General features: G+C 18.0%; 4 protein-coding genes across 4 annotated transcripts; 1 reads left to right on the top strand and 3 right to left on the bottom strand.

Moving 5' to 3' along the window:
- Window positions 1-1,044: 1,044 nt before the first annotated feature.
- Window positions 1,045-1,860, top strand: PRELSG_0509000 (50S ribosomal protein L10, putative; the record flags this gene model as incomplete). The annotated part of the gene is made up of 1 exon (XM_028675343.1): window positions 1,045-1,860. One exon carries the CDS (start codon window positions 1,045-1,047, stop codon window positions 1,858-1,860), a length of 816 nt encoding a protein of 271 aa, XP_028531941.1.
- Window positions 1,861-2,131: 271 nt separating this feature from the next.
- USP13 (ubiquitin carboxyl-terminal hydrolase 13, putative) lies at window positions 2,132-5,175 on the bottom strand (the record flags this gene model as incomplete). The annotated part of the gene is made up of 4 exons (XM_028675344.1): window positions 2,132-2,222; window positions 2,313-2,400; window positions 2,541-4,807; window positions 5,081-5,175. 4 exons carry the CDS (start codon window positions 5,173-5,175, stop codon window positions 2,132-2,134), a joined length of 2,541 nt encoding a protein of 846 aa, XP_028531942.1.
- A 370-nt stretch (window positions 5,176-5,545) lies between these two features.
- On the bottom strand, window positions 5,546-11,189 carry PRELSG_0509200 (chromosome associated protein, putative; the record flags this gene model as incomplete). Its single annotated transcript, XM_028675345.1, has 21 exons — window positions 5,546-5,572; window positions 5,739-5,847; window positions 5,968-6,018; window positions 6,097-6,226; window positions 6,364-6,450; window positions 6,548-6,638; window positions 6,720-6,827; window positions 6,906-6,979; window positions 7,097-7,157; window positions 7,246-7,366; window positions 7,446-7,570; window positions 7,640-7,687; window positions 7,776-7,868; window positions 7,952-8,470; window positions 8,667-9,053; window positions 9,157-9,278; window positions 9,360-9,462; window positions 9,554-9,676; window positions 9,748-9,864; window positions 9,955-10,952; window positions 11,102-11,189. 21 exons carry the CDS (start codon window positions 11,187-11,189, stop codon window positions 5,546-5,548), a joined length of 3,582 nt encoding a protein of 1,193 aa, XP_028531943.1.
- Window positions 11,190-11,840: 651 nt separating this feature from the next.
- Window positions 11,841-16,456, bottom strand: PRELSG_0509300 (conserved Plasmodium protein, unknown function; the record flags this gene model as incomplete). Its single annotated transcript, XM_028675347.1, has 4 exons — window positions 11,841-12,100; window positions 12,207-12,306; window positions 12,390-12,455; window positions 12,560-16,456. 4 exons carry the CDS (start codon window positions 16,454-16,456, stop codon window positions 11,841-11,843), a joined length of 4,323 nt encoding a protein of 1,440 aa, XP_028531944.1.
- Between the last annotated feature and the right edge of the window lie 207 nt (window positions 16,457-16,663).

A 16,663-nucleotide genomic window follows, 5' to 3' on the forward strand; every position in this document is an offset into this window, starting at 1 on the left:
TTGTTTTTTTTTAACAGTATTCTTTATTTTTTATATATTTGTATTTTTCAATTTAACAATTTTATTTATAATTTTTATATATTTAACACACTTATTTTATAAACTACATTATCTTTTACTTTTTATTTCTTTTATAATAATAGTAATATAATTAAAATTAAACTTTTGTTATATATATTGTTTTATTTGGATAATATAATTTTTTTTTATTTATGAATTTCTATATAAGTATAATTTTAACAATTACATTATTTATTAAAGTTCAAATTTTTATTTCAGTATTCTTCATATAATTAACACCATTTTAATTGTGAAGCAATCAACTTTTCATCATTTCAAATATTTTCTTATAAGAAATATAATACATGCATTTATTTTAAATGAATTAACTTTTCTTGAATTATGAATTTCAAGCTAAGATTTTTGTTTTGATAAAAATTTATTAAATGTGCAAATATGTATACGCATATATACCTATACATCAACAAAAATAAAAAAAGTACAAATTTTTTAAATAAAAATAAATTATTTACTTAAAGTGAATTTATTGATTTAATAATAGAATAGATCATTTACTTTTTCATCTTTTTTATTAGTAATGAATACTATTATATTATGACTTATTTAAAAAAACAATACATCATATATTCATCTTTTTTTTTTTTTTTTTAAGTTATTTTTCTTAAGTATATTTAATAAATAGCTTACTTATAATATATTAAAATTGATTTAATTTACTTTTTAACATAATAATTTGTAAGAACTTAGTAAAAGAAGTATTCCAAAAAAAAGGATATATGTTTTCAGAATATACATTATTTAAAAAGGTCAATGATGGATAAAAAAAAAAAATTATAAAAAATGAACAAAAAAGAACTACACAAAATAATATTTCATATAAGATTAAAAAACAAATACGTAATAAATAAATGAATATAATAAAAAAAAATATATAATAATGTAAAATAAAAAGGAACCCAAATCTATAAAAAAAACAATTTTTATACTTTTTTTTTCTCTAAAATAAATGCTGCTATTTATATAATGTTTATAAAAAAAATAAATGCTAAATATTTCTTATTTTCATTATTATTGTATTTTATTTATATTAAATATACTGATTATTCAAAAAATTTTGAAAAATATAACATATATAAAAACTCTATAGTTATATCAGCATCTCCAATAAAAAAGAGAGTTACGTTCTTAAGAAGAAAAGGAATTACTTGTTTCTTAAAAAGTGTTTTTATTAAAAATTCAATTGAAAAAAAAAAAATATATAAAAATATAAAGTTTTCTTTAAAAAGTAGAAAATGTGATGGATACAGAAATACGAGAGAAGGAAAAGAAGAAACTATCAGGAAAATTAGGAGAATTTTAAAAGTGACAAAATTATTAATTCAATTAAACAGTTTTAAATTAACACCGAATTTAAGAATGGATTTACTAATAAACATGCCTAGACCTCATGTACGTATGCATATGGTTAAAAACACATTAATGAAAATTTCAGTAAAGAATACCCCATTTGAAGCTATCACCCCATATTTAAAAGAAAGTAACGTTTATTTGTTTATAATGAATGAAAATTATATATCGTTTACTCTTTATAAAAATAAAATATTTGGTTCTATGTATAAAGAATATAAACTTAATAACTTCATAAAATTATCAGTCTACGAAAATACAGTTTTAGATAAAAAAGAAACAGAAGATCTAGTAAATTTAAAATCATACAATGTATATTTTGGTCATATTATTAATAAAATTAATAAAATAATAACAAATATACCTAATTCTATTTTGCAAATTCCTTCTTCTATAGCTAGAGGAATATATTTAAATTCTCAAAAAAAATAATTTATAAATACAAATTTTTTGTTAAAATATAATTTAACTCCAAAAATTGCCTATATATATGATGTATTTTAATTTCACAAATTTATTTTTTTTAACTATACAACTTTGTTTTATTTGTTTTTTTTTTCAATTTTTTGGTCGTATTTGATATTAGAATAATATTTGCTCAAAAATATAAAAATAAGTTAAAAAAAAAAAAAAAAAAATAGAAGATAAAATAAAATAAAATAAAACAATGAAAAATATTAAGAAAAAATACTATTATTAATAATTATACTCTTTTATATAAATGAATATATGCTGTATCTTTACCTAAATTTGTATTACACAAACCAATTTTATTGTCATTGCACACATACCACCTTAAAAAAATATATGTATATATATATATGAATTATTAAAAGAAAAAATAATGAATTTACTATATTTTTATTTCAATTTTTTCTTTTTACTTAGAATCATCTTTTATATAGCATATATAATGGCCAGAATTGGCATTGCCTCCTATGTGTACTATTGATGCTACTAATTCATAATTAGCTATAAAAAAAAAAAAATATTCAGGCATATATATAAATTTTTACTGATCATTTTTTATTTTTGAAGTTCCATTATTTTAAGATTAATTTTTTTAATATATTATATATAAATATTTTTCAATGTATATATTTTTATTTTACCTAAACCATCGTTACATTTGTGACTATTTATAATTAAATTGCATTTACTTTCTGTTAAAATATCTAAATTTGAAAAAATGTAATCAATCGATTTTTGTAAATCATTTTTATTTATTAAAAGAGACGCCATTGCTACTTCTTTTTTTACTCCTAGACTAACAATAGAATCTAAATTATTAGAGTTTATTTCTGATTTTTGGTAACTTGATTCATGATCTAATTCTACTGAATCTTCACCATAAATATACGATATGCAATTGTCAACATTTTTTACCTTAACTTTTTTAATGGCTTCAATTGCTTTATCATTTTCAAAACCTAAATCTAATAAGGACTCTAAAACATGGTTATATTCTTCCAAAATAGAACTTTCATTTTTGGAACTTTCATTTTTATGATTTGTATTAGTACTCTCATTTACTTCATTGTTTAGGTTTACTTCTGCCCTCATAAATTCCAAATTTAAATGCTCATCCGTTTCAACAGAAATATTAATTTTTTTTGCACACCAATTTTCATCTGCATAAAAACGTTTAAGATGAATAAAAAGATAAGGAGGAAATGTTTTGAATTTCATATATTTCTGAGCACATATTTTTTTTTTTTCTTTTTGACAATAATATTCCTCTATATTATCCTTCTTAATATAATTTTTTAAGCAATCTATTAAAGAAACTTTTACATTTTTTAAATCATCTTCACTTCCCTTTAATATAGAACTGTCTAGTGGAATATCTAAAGATAATATAATACTTTGAAAAGAACTTACACTTTTATTACTTTCATCACTTACTATTGTTTGTTCTATTTCAAAAGTGAAATAATTAAAAAGTGATCCTTCATTTTTTGTTTTAGAAATTTCATTTAGAGAATTAGATGAAGGGAAATTTAATTTTTTATTTTCAGTTTCATTTTCTTCTGTTTCATTCAATTTTCTTTTATTATTATTATTTTTTAATATTCTCTCAAATATATTATTTTCGTTATTTATTAACTCATTGATTAAATATGACAAATATTCATAAATATCTTGTTGGCTATTGTTACAAAAAGAATTACTTTTTTGATTGATACAATTTCGAAACATAGATGGATCAACACTTACACAATTTTCTTCATCAATGTCACTATCGTAATTTACTTCTACATTTCTTTCTAAACACTGTTCTTTAAAATTTTTAATATATTTTTTTTTTTTTTTTATATAATCTTTTTGATATACCATATAGCATAACTTAGCATATTGTAAAAATAAATCTTCATGTGTTTTCTTTTTATAATCTAAACTTAATAAAAAGTCGTAAATATTATTTAAGTATCTATAACTTATATCTTTAATAGATAATAAAACTTGCAATGCACAATTCATATAACAAGTATTACCCAAATTTATAAAGCCTATCTTCCCTTGTTCACAAACTGTTTGTACATTTTCATCAAGTATAGAAGAAAAATTAATATTTTGATTTTCTTGTATTTCCTTCTCCAATGTAGTTATTTCTGTTTTTTGCAAATTCACAATATTTATACCTAAATTTTTTAAATGTACATCTATATAAGGATCTAATACACTATCATTTTCATCATCTGCATAAGAAAAAACATCTGCTTCCCCTTCTTTAGTAATAGTACCTATTTTAACAACTAAAGGGTATTGTTTTCCGCTTTCATAATAATGTTTTAATGATGCTCCCTCCTCATTATTTAAACAACCTCCTCCATAATTAAAAATTTTACGACCACATCCAATATATCCATCAGATAAATTTAACCAAATATTTTTTTTAGCTTTACAAACTGCACACTGTAAGTTCTCATTTTTTATTTTAACATTTGGAAGCTGTACTAGATTCTTTGCATATTTACTTTCTTTTATCTCATTAACCCACTTATTTAAATTTTCTTTCTTTACTTCATTTTTATGATTTATTATACTGTTACATATTTTTCTTATATTATCATCCAACTCTTCTAATTGTATATAAGTATTAGTCTCCAAATCATAAATTGAATATTCAAATTTATATTCATACACTTTTTTCTCATTAAAACCACCTTCGCAATTAATATTCAAATTTTTTACTTCACTTTTTTCTATTGTTTCTAACAATTTTTTTATTTTTTTAATATTTAAATAAAATCTGTGCTTTTTATTTTCATTTAATTTATTTATTCTATTATAATTATATTTTAAACAGTTCAAGCTAAAACTCTCAAAAGACAATAAATCAATAAATATTCCATCCTCAAAAAAATCTTTATGTCCTCTGTTAAAAAAAAAAATATACATATATATAAATATATGTCAATAAAAAATTTATCATTCAAACATATATATTATTCCTCTAAAATACACTATTTATTATCATATCATAAAATATAAGACTATAATTTAAAGTGTATTTTAAAACAAACATTTATTAAAAAAAAAATAAATTATCAATATGTTTTAATATTATTTCAGTTCCTATAATATTTTTATATTATTATTGTATTAATTCATTAATTTTTTTTTTTTTAAATCTCTTTATAATGATTACGTTATACTGCATTCGCCTAAATAAATGACGTCTTCTTTAGTAGGTTCATTTATATTAGTAGAAATAGAAGATATTATATTTTTAATATCACTCATATTTTAGTTTTTTTTATGATTTAAAAAAATAAAATAAAATAACAAAATAAGTATGATATATTTTTTCCTTTATTTAAAATATATATTTTTTATATATTTTATATATTTGTTCACTTATAATGACCTAGTTTAAAGTATTCATTAGTATTATATGAAAAAAAATGTTTTTATAAATATTTTTATTATGAAAAAAAAATATATATATATATATAACTCATGCACACAATTTTAAAAAAATAAAATAATAAAGTGAATAATTTTTAAGTTCATAAAAGTTATAAAAAAAAAAAAATAATAAATAAAAAATAAATAAATAAATTGATATAATTATCTAAAATTTTTCTTCTTCCACAGAAAAAAATAAATTGTTCTAATTTTCTAAGGCATTTTTTTCTTCCTGAAAAAAAAAAACGAACAAATAAAAAAATTAGAAATAACAATGAAGTGCATTTATTATTGAATTCATATTTGGTGTACACTAAATTATTTTTATATATTTTTAATCAAAAAAATAAAATGTGTATGCATATATGTTCATAATTTTTTTAAAATAATTCCATTACAATGCTAATTATATCGTATGCTTCTTTTTTTGTTCCTTTAGATATATAACTTTCTCGATCTATTATTTTTACTATATACAGATTTTCACAATATTCCAGTAACTCTTTTCTTTATTTCAAAAAATAAAAATGAACAATTCAACATGAATTATAAGCATCAATGTATGTTATTATTATTTTTTTTTTTTTATTAATATTTCATTTATTTCTATTGTTTTATGTAATTTACCTAAAAGTTGTAATTATGAATTGTGTTCCTCTGTTAGCTAGTTCTTTTAATCTATAAAAAAAAAAAATAATAAAACAAAAATAAATTTAATTATTTTTTATAATATATTTTTATTAATTTTTATCGTACAATAACGAAAGATTATCTCTATGTATTGTATCTAAAGCTGCATCTATTTCATCAAAAAAGAAAAAGGAAAAATTATCAATTTTATTTAAGCATAAAAATAAACAAATAGCAACAATGCTCCTTTCCCCTCCTAAGAAAAATAATTATACATTATGTTAATATAAACCAACAAAAAAAATGAATGTGTACTTTTTTTATATTTATTTAAAAAAAAAAGAAAAACATATAAATATGTATATATATATTTTAATTCTTTTATTTAATTACCAGACAATTCTTGAATTGTATAAGTCATTTTATCATCTTCATTTGAAGTAATATTTATTGATATTCCTGTGATTTTATCAACATATGCTATAAAAAATAATTTTAAACAATTTATTGTATTTATATTGCTTCTAATATACTTATACTGTTACTACTTTATACATATATATTTGTTTTTGTTTACCTTCTTCATCAATTATTTTTTTCTTTACTTTTCTTTCACTCATTTCCTTTAATTTATCTTTATAATCCTTTTCGCTCATTTTTTTCAAAACCTACCAAAAAAAAAAAAGGAAAATTTTCAAATAAATATTTCCTACGTCTAAATATATATATATATATATATATATTATTACCAAGCTCGCTTTTCTATTTTTAAAAAGTAATGAAAAATACTCAGAAAAATATTTATTTATTTTAATATAGGTAGCCTCTAAAGCTTCATCCTTTTTCTTCCCTATATGCTTCAAAATGAAGGAAAATAAAATAAAATTTACATTTTTAGAAATTAAAATATTTTAACTTTTAATAATTATCTATACTTGTATCATATCTTTAATATTTTTATAAGAAGCAGTTATTTCTTCATTTCTCTTTTTTAGTTCATTAAAATCACCTTTAAAAAAAAGATAAATAAAATAATAATAAATGATGAAAGGAATATAAAATGAAGCAACAATTATTTATGAAATATATCTCTTGAAGCTTTTTTTCTTATTTAATAAAAACATACTCATGAGCATATTTAATCTATCTCCTGCTTTTTCATTTACATTTGAATATTTTTTTATCTCCTATAAAATTAGATAAATTTATAAGTATAAATTTATGTATATGCACATATACATAATATTAATTATATTAATTTCACATCATTTTTACAAGTGTTATCGATTTAAGTTTTGCAGATAATTGTGTCTTATTATAATTTTTATATTCTTCTAATTCTTTTGTTCCTTGAGGTAACAAAATTTTTTTTTTTCTTATATTTTCCTCCTTTCCTCTATAAATATGAATTTAATAAAATTAAAAAAAATATATTTAATAATTACATTATTAAACATATATATATATATGTTTACTCTAAAATTCTAAGTTCTTCATTTATTTGATTCATCTGATGGCATAGATCTAAAATTTTTTTTTTATGTTTCTTCTCATTTATTAAAATTTTATCTATATTTGATTTTACATTTTCTATCTCTTTCTATAAAAAAATAAAAAAATAAAGTGAAATATTTAATATAACTCTTAATATTTATTTTTTATTTTTTACATTAATTTGTTTTATTTTTTGTTCACAATGTATCTTCTCTTTTTCAATCTAAAAAGAAATAAAATAAAATAAAATAAGTCATAATATTAAAAGTTTATTTTTTTTCATCTTAATTTTCCTATATAAATCTCCTTGCCTTTTCAATTAAATTTTTTTTATCATTCAATTCTTTGTTGTATTCATCGATATCTAAATCTTCATATTCTTCCATAAATATATTAGAATCATTCTAAATATAAAAAAGGAAAATTTTAAATATTTGTTTTTGATTCATTTAAATATATAGGGGAAAATAATATGAGAAAAAATTACCTCATTTCTTTTCTGATACAGCAATTCTAACTTACTCTTAAAATCATCATATTCGTTTCTAATTTTATTAAGTTCTTCTTTTAACTTTTTTACTTCATCATTTAAAGCATTAATATCAAGCTCTTCTTTTTTTGATTCATCAGGATTTATATTATTATTGCGTAAATGCAATATTTGTATTTTTAATTTATCTTTGTATTCTTCAAGACTTTCTTTTTTTTCTTGCAATGACTTTATTTTTTCATTTGTAGTTCTAATATGCTCATCATTTATATGTATATTGTTAGTAATTGAGTTAAGTGTTGCTGCACATCCATTTTTTTGAGCTAACGAAGTTGATTTCTTATCATAAAGGATTCTTAATTCATCATCTATTTTTTCAATATTATCATACAATCCTTCAATATTAATTTTCTCGTTTTTTTCTTCTTTTTTTAATTCTTTTAACTTATTGTAAATGGTATAAATACCATATTTTTTTTTATTATATCCACCATACATAAAACCATGTTTGCTTAACTGAACATAAAAAGAAAAATATAAAAACAGCGAGTATTATTATATTAAAAAAAAATAATTAAAACATAAAATATACTGTTATTAAAAAATAATAAAAAAAAATATATGTACACACTCAGAATATTTCAAATAAATGATGTTATGTGATTTTGTGATTATGATTATATATATGTATATATTCTTTTATGTATCTTACATAATCTCCATCAATATTTACACAATTGTAATTTTCTTCCAAATAATTTTGGCAAGATTCTAATGATTTCACAATAACAGTTTTAAATAAAATATTTTTTAAAAATTCATAAATTTGACTATTATAATTTATACAATTTATTAAAGGAACAATATTTTTATCATTAGGATATGCAAAATCATTAAATTTTTTTATGTTTAATAAAGGTACTATGGTTAATTTTCCAAAAAAAAAATCTTTAAAATCAAATTCCTTGTTTTTTTTTTCCTCCCTTTTTTTTTCTATAAATTCGATTATTTTTTTGGCTGTCTTCATATCCTTAACAATTAATGTAAAATAATGATTTTCTAAAATTGTATCAACAGCTTTAACATAAGTTTTATCTACCTATATAAAAAAATATATATATATATGTTAAATCAAATACATATTTCTAATACAACAGTGTATATCTCTTATTTTATCTATTAGTATAATTTAAATTTATAACATTTATATTATCAATTAAAAATCCTAAAATATTATCATTATTTATGTTCGTGTCTTCTAGAATAAGTTCTACCATTTTAACAATTTCTTTATTAGAACTTTTTATGATTTCATCATATTTATCTAAAAAAAAAAGTATACAATCACGTAATATATATGTATAAATATTTGAAAAAAATATTAAATTTTATAAAATTTATTTACCATTTACTTCAATTATTTGGCTTTTGATGTTGTTCATATTTGCTGTGCTTTCTGATATTTTTTGTTGGAACTGTCTTTTTTGTTCAACTAAGCTTTCAGACTTCTATAAAAATATAATAAAAAAAAAATAAAAATTACATGAAAATAAAATAATTCTCCATATTTTTGTATGCTTTAAAATTTTTAAATTTTACATTATTTAGTTCATTAATTTCATCGATGCATTTTTTAGATAAAGTTTCATTCTCTTTAATATTTTTATTTAAAAGTTTAGATTCCTCTTCTAATTCTTTTAAATATTTTTCATTTTTTATTACCTAAAGATAAAATAAAATTATTATAATATATTAAAAAATTATATGTTACTTTACTAATTTTTTTTTTTTACCTCTTTTTCTAAAAATGATATTTCTGCATTAATATCACTTATCATTTTCTCAATTTTTTTCACATTATGAGAATAACTACCTTCCTTTGTATTTTTTGTCTTATTTTTTGATAATAACTAAGAAAAAAATAAAATTAACTTTTTATTTGAAATTCTTTTATTATTATTATTTATAAATTAATATATCAATAACATTAAAAATATTACCATATTTATTTCATTATTTTTATTTTCTATTTCTTTTTCTTTTAAATTGATAACAGATTTAAGTTTCTGTAATTTTCCGTTAACTCTTGAAATAAATTCATTAATTTGATTCATATTTTCAATTTTACTTTTATTTTTCGATTCTTTTAAACTTTTTTCCTTCTTTTTTTCATCAATTAAAATTTGTAAATGTACAATATTTCTTTTATTTTGTATTTCTTCTGAAATAGTTTTATCTAACTCATTTTGGTATGAGACAATTTCTAACTTCATTTTATTTAATTTTTCTGTATATTCTGACTTAGAATTATTACTTAAATTTAAAATATTATCTTCATCTTGAATTTTATTTTTTAATTCTTGCAATTTTGACTTTAAAATTTGAGTTTCTTCATAGATATTTTTGTAATTTATTTCATTTAAAAAATATTCTAAATGAACTTTTTCTTTTTCTAATTTTTTATATATTAAAAATTTCTCAAATTCTTCCTGTAAACTTTCTAATTTAGTATTCATATCATTAAACTCTTTTTCAATTGTTTCTTTTTTAGAATCACATTCTTTCAACATCGATAAGGCATCTCTTTTTTTTTCTTCAAATATTTTTGCACCTAATATACTTTTTAAATAATTTAAAATTTCCTCATCTTTCATATTACTTAATTTTATAATTTGTCCTTGTTTAATGATATTGTATAAGTTATTAATACATAAACCGCAACTTTCTAATAATTCAACATATTGATTTTTACTAATATTTTTTTCATTAACAAATATTTCGCATTTCATATTTTCTAAAACTTTTTTTATTTTAATTTCACTTTCTTTAAACATACTAAAATATTTTTCTGAATTATCGAAAGTGATCTCAACAAAACAACTTCTAACAGCATTTCCTATTCCTTCATGCAAAAAAATATGCTTGTACTCACACATATCACTTAATATAAATTCAATTGCCAATAAAATGTTACTTTTTCCTGATCCATTAAACCCAACTATAAAACAGAATAATTAAAAAAAAGTATATTGCTATGAAATATTAAAAATATATATAAAAATGAAATATATAAAAAAAAAATTGTAAAAAATAAAAATAAGGAATTAATATAAATGATATAAAATTATAACTATATTATAAAAATACCTATGCAATTAATTCCTTTAGTAAAATCAATTATTGTTTCATTTTTATAAGTTCGAAAACCTTTTAATTTTATTTGCTTTATGTACATTATTGCATATTATGTATATAATATATTATATTGTCTATTATATTATTTAAATATAAAAAAAAAGGAAAATATATAACTAAGCTTATCTACAATATCCATGAAGAATATTAAAAAATAAATTATTTCATTTATTTTTAATTTTTCCTTTATTATTTATCATTTAATTAAAAAAAATAATAATAATAAAAAAAAAATGAAACTTAAAATATTTTAAGAATATTTTTTTTCCTAAAATTATTTTTTGTATGGTATTTCTTATATTTTTTTATATATTATGATCGATTTGTAAAAAAAAAAAAAAAAAATACATATATATATATGTACAAGAATAACATAAATTTGTGTAATTTTTTATGAATTTTATTTACATATATATATTTTACGAAGATTTAATATTATATTTTTTTTTTATAAATTTTTTAAAAGCTCAGAAAAAATTATACTATAAAAAGTTATTTTTTGAAGTCATGTACTTATATATGTTAATTGATGAAAAAGTAAATTTGTTTAAATTTAAAAAAAACAAAAAAAATATTACAAGCATGTATAAATATAAAAAATTAAATTTATTATATAAACATAAATTATCAATGTGTATTAAAAATTTATATAAAAAAAAGGCTAAAAAAAAAAGTACAAGTTTATATTTTTTTAAAACTGTTTCTCTTTTTTATATCTATCTAAAATATTTTTTAAATCAGATGTTAATTTTTCCAAATTATAAAATGGTTTATTTTTTTCATAATTTATTAGTTCTCTATGCATTTGATCAGTACAATCATATATATCTTTAAATCTCCCTTTTTTTTTTAAAATTATTAGAATACATTCAAAGAAATTTAATGGAATGTTTTTTACATTAAATAAATTTAATACAATATTGAAGACTTTCAAGATTATTCTAACATTTTCTACAAATAATAAACATATAAAAATGAAGTAAAAATTTTAAATTTAAATTAATATATATATATATTTATTTATTTTTACCCTTTTATTTTTTTTTTTTCTCTTTACCTTCAAAAAATCCTGCTTTCATGACTATGTAATATAATTCAAAGTTACTTGTTTTTTTCGACAAAGAAAATATGTCAAACTCTTTAAATATTAAATTATTCTAAAAACAAATTAAAATATAATGAAAGTGTAATTTGATTATGTAAGAAATATATTATTATTTTTTTACAATTTAATTTTTACCATTTTTCTTTCAAAGAATAAAGAAAATACATCTATTAAAATTTCTATACTAAGAGGAATATCACACTAAAAATAATAAATTAAAAAAAAATATAAATATATATGTATTTTTTTTTAGTTTTTTTCTATTTTTTTATGGATTTTCCTAGGTAAATATAAATTTTATTTACCTTTCTTGAAAACTCTAAGAAATTTATGATATTGTCTACTTTTTTTTTATTTAAATCAAAATATATACACATATATATAAAACTTTCGTATTTCTTTAAAATTTTATGTAAATTTTGATTACTTAACATATCTTTAAAATATGTCTTATTCATAGATTTTAAATTACTAATATATTCAAGAATATGTGTTTCATTACTTCCTCCTAATTTTTCATTAGAATCCTTTGATTCAATATCATGTTCTTTGAAGTTCTTATTTTCATTAAAAAGAATAATAGTTAGAATTGACAAAATATTACTATAAATCCCATTTAATTTTTCATAAATATTAAGGAAATCTCTTGCATTTAAATAAATAATATTGTTATAAGTAAAAAATATATCTTTCAATATATTTATTAATAAATTAGTGTCTTTATTACTTACAAACACTTTCAATTTATAGAATAAAAATTCCTTCAAAGAATCTTCATTTATTTTATTTGAACCAATTGTATATTTTAATTTGACAAAAACATCAGCAATGTTATTGTATTTATTAGATATGTTATTTTCATCCATGTTTATTTGTTTATAATTTTTTTCAATTACATCTTTATATAAAAAATTTCTTTTTATTTCACTTGTATTTTGTGCTATATTTTTTCTTTTTTTTTGTCTGTCATATACATCTTTCTCCATATTTTCAGTGTTTAAGATTAAATTTCTTTTTAGAAGTAAAAATATATACATTATATTCTTATAATTTACTGTGTCAATACTTTTACTAAAATCATATGTATCATATGGTAAATATAACGAACCTATTTCTTTGAAAGACTTAACATTTTTTAAATGCTTTATAGATAAAGAAATAATATTTAATATAAAGTATGGTATATATGTATATATGTCATCCTTATTTATTTTAATTATTTCATAATTATGAGATAAAAAAAAATTTAAAGTATTTTTTTTTAGAAAAGTAGAATGTTTAATATCATTTTTTATATATTTTGTTACATAAAAATTTAAAAATAAAAGTAAAAAAAAATATATATTTAGCGTCGCTTTATAGTCTCGTTTGTAAAAAAACAGACTAATTGATTCAAAAAATATATTTAGTATATTATTTATGTTACTTAATTCACTTTCTAATATATCGTCTGAAGCATAATCAAATAATACATACTCAGTGATAAAATTACTTAAGATAAATAAACTGATGTCATATTTATCCTTTTTTGAAAGCTCATAAATTTTATAAAATAAATCAAATTCTTTTGAATCTGTCTCCTTATAAATGTAATAAAACAACTTGTTTTTCCTTAAATTTTTTATATCATTGTAAATTTCTGTATTTTTTTCTAAAGAACATTTCATTTCATTTCCTATCTCCATTTTCATATCTTCAACATTTTCTTTCCTTAAGTCTTTCATAATTTCTATTTCATCTTCATAATCGTTGTGAATTTCATAATTTAAATTATTAAAAAATCTAATTAATATTAAATATGTTTTATAAGTTTTTATATATGAATATTTTAGTAACATGAAATATAATTTTTTTAAATTAATAAAACTTTTAAATTTTATGAAATATTTTAAAAGTTCATTAAAATTAAATATATCAATAATTAATTTCATTTCACATTTTTTTTTTAAGTAATCACATATATGTTTATATAGCAAAGTTTTAGTTAATACAAAATATGAATCTTTTGAAAAATATAAATTCAAATATGCTTTACTAATGAATTGTAATTCATTTAATACATCCCCTTTGTCAACATCACACTTTTTAAAACTATGTATCAAATGTTTTACATTTAAGTATGTGATAAGTATATTTTTTTTTGATTTCATTTTCTTATAAACTTTATAAACTTTTTCATACTTATGATTACTTAAAAATGACTGAATAAATAAACTGTATGTTTTATTATTTACATATAAATTATCTCTTTTTTCCAAACGCTCAATTTTATCATATTCTTTATTTTTTAATAAATACCAGAGAAAATGATTGAACTTCTCTCTCATGTTGTAGGAATCATTTAAATTAGTATTTTCATTTTTTTCATTGTTAATATTTGATATTTCACTCCCTTTAGTAAGTTTATCCTTTACTTCTATAATTTCTTTTTGGTTTCCATCTTTCAAAATTATATTATTCTCATTTAAATAATTATCTATATTTTTGTTTTTATATAGGTTACCTATATTATTTTTATTCATAATTTTTCCTTCATTTTCTATGTTTTTAATTGAATTATTAATTTCTAGAAGTAATTTGGATACATTCGAATTTTGTTCATACATGTTTTCATTTATGATTGAATTAAAAATTTTTTTAATATTAATTAAGTTTTTATTATTAAATGTATTAAAATTGTTTCTAAATAGACTTAAAAGTAAAATAATTTTGGAATAATCTCTTATTTGATACAAATTGTCCAATAATATAAAAAAAAAATAATTAGTAATTTGCATTATGGCCTCATCCTGTTTTTTGTTTTTTATAAAGTTTTTAAAATTTAATAAAATAGTTATGCAAAAATAGTGATCACTGAAATAAAAAAAAATATAAAAAAGTAAAATTTTTATCAATACATTATCATATAACTCTTTAAATAATATATTTTTGTATCCCTTTGTTAATGGATCTTCGCTGCTTACGGAATTATCTACTTCTTTTTCATAACTTAATTCCTTATCTAGATCATCCATAATAGTCTCCCCTACTTTTTTGATCTTGGTATTACTGTCCTTTTCTATTATAATTTCTTTGATAAATTCATATTCAATTTTTTCTTTTTCAAAAATAGTATTAATAATAAAATTCTTATATTTAGTATAATTTAAGTCATCATCATATTTCACAATATTATTTTTTAAACTCATATTTAAATGATTATGAATTAACAACATAAAATAGTAAAAACGTGATTTGCTCAAATTATAAGAATACAGAGAAAAGAAACATAAAAAGAAAAAATGAGGATTTAATATGTAATCATACTTATAAATTAAATCAGAGTTATTTTCCATCAATAAATTCATTGATGAAAATATTTCTGTTATAAAATAAAATATATTATTATTATTTAACACTATGTTACTATTTAAACTTTCTAGGAAGTTTCTGATATTCACTCTTATAGTATCATTCTTTTTTATTTCTTTTATTAAATTGTGCATATTTACAAATTCATTTTTAATATTATTGCATACGTTCTCATCATGTAAATTATTTTGTGAATATTCAATAATTTTATTCGTTACGTTTATTATTTCGTTTTTTACAAAACTAAAAGATATGTAATTATCTTTACAGAATTTTAATAGAATGAAATATATTTCTAAATGGTTATGAAATTCATTTATATTCATGTCTTCAATCGTAACAGACCCTAAAGCAGCAAACAATGATTTAATTTTTTCTGAATTAAAAATATTATCCGCTTTTTTTCTTTTTTCATCAATATATAAGAATGCCTTTTTATATTCTATATATAAAAATTTTATCAAGTTTTTTATATCTTTATTATTCATATCATCAAAAACAATTTTATTCCAATCATTCGAATCCGAAGTAAAATTATTAAGAATAATTTTACCTAAGTTATTTGTATTATCATTTTTATTTTTATTGGAAAATTCTATGTTTTCAACATAGCTTTTTATATCTTTATATACTTCATCTTTATTAACATTTGAACTTTTTAAGGATATCTTATTAGAAATTGATTTTTTTAAATTTATTACTATTTTTTTCTTGCTATATCTCTGTATACATGATATAAATTTTTTTCTATTATAAAAAAATCGCGTATCTTTTAATTGAAAACTTAATGTTTTGCTAAAGTATAGTATTAAAAGTGATAAAAATGAAATTAAAAAGAAATTTTTTTTCATATTATGTCATTTTTTTTTCTTTAAGTTACCTTCAAAATAAACTTTTTCTTTGATATTCTACTTCTCATAATTTGTAATAAAAAAAAAATTTTTGGATAAACTTTTTAAGAATCTATAAGTAAAAAAAAAACAAAAAATTCAATTTTTTTTTACTGTTAAATATAAAAATTTAGTAAATAAATTAAAATTTTTAATAAACCATATATT

Source organism: Plasmodium relictum (assembly GCF_900005765.1).
Source record: "Plasmodium relictum strain SGS1 genome assembly, chromosome: 5".
Lineage (NCBI taxonomy): Eukaryota > Apicomplexa > Aconoidasida > Haemosporida > Plasmodiidae > Plasmodium > Plasmodium relictum.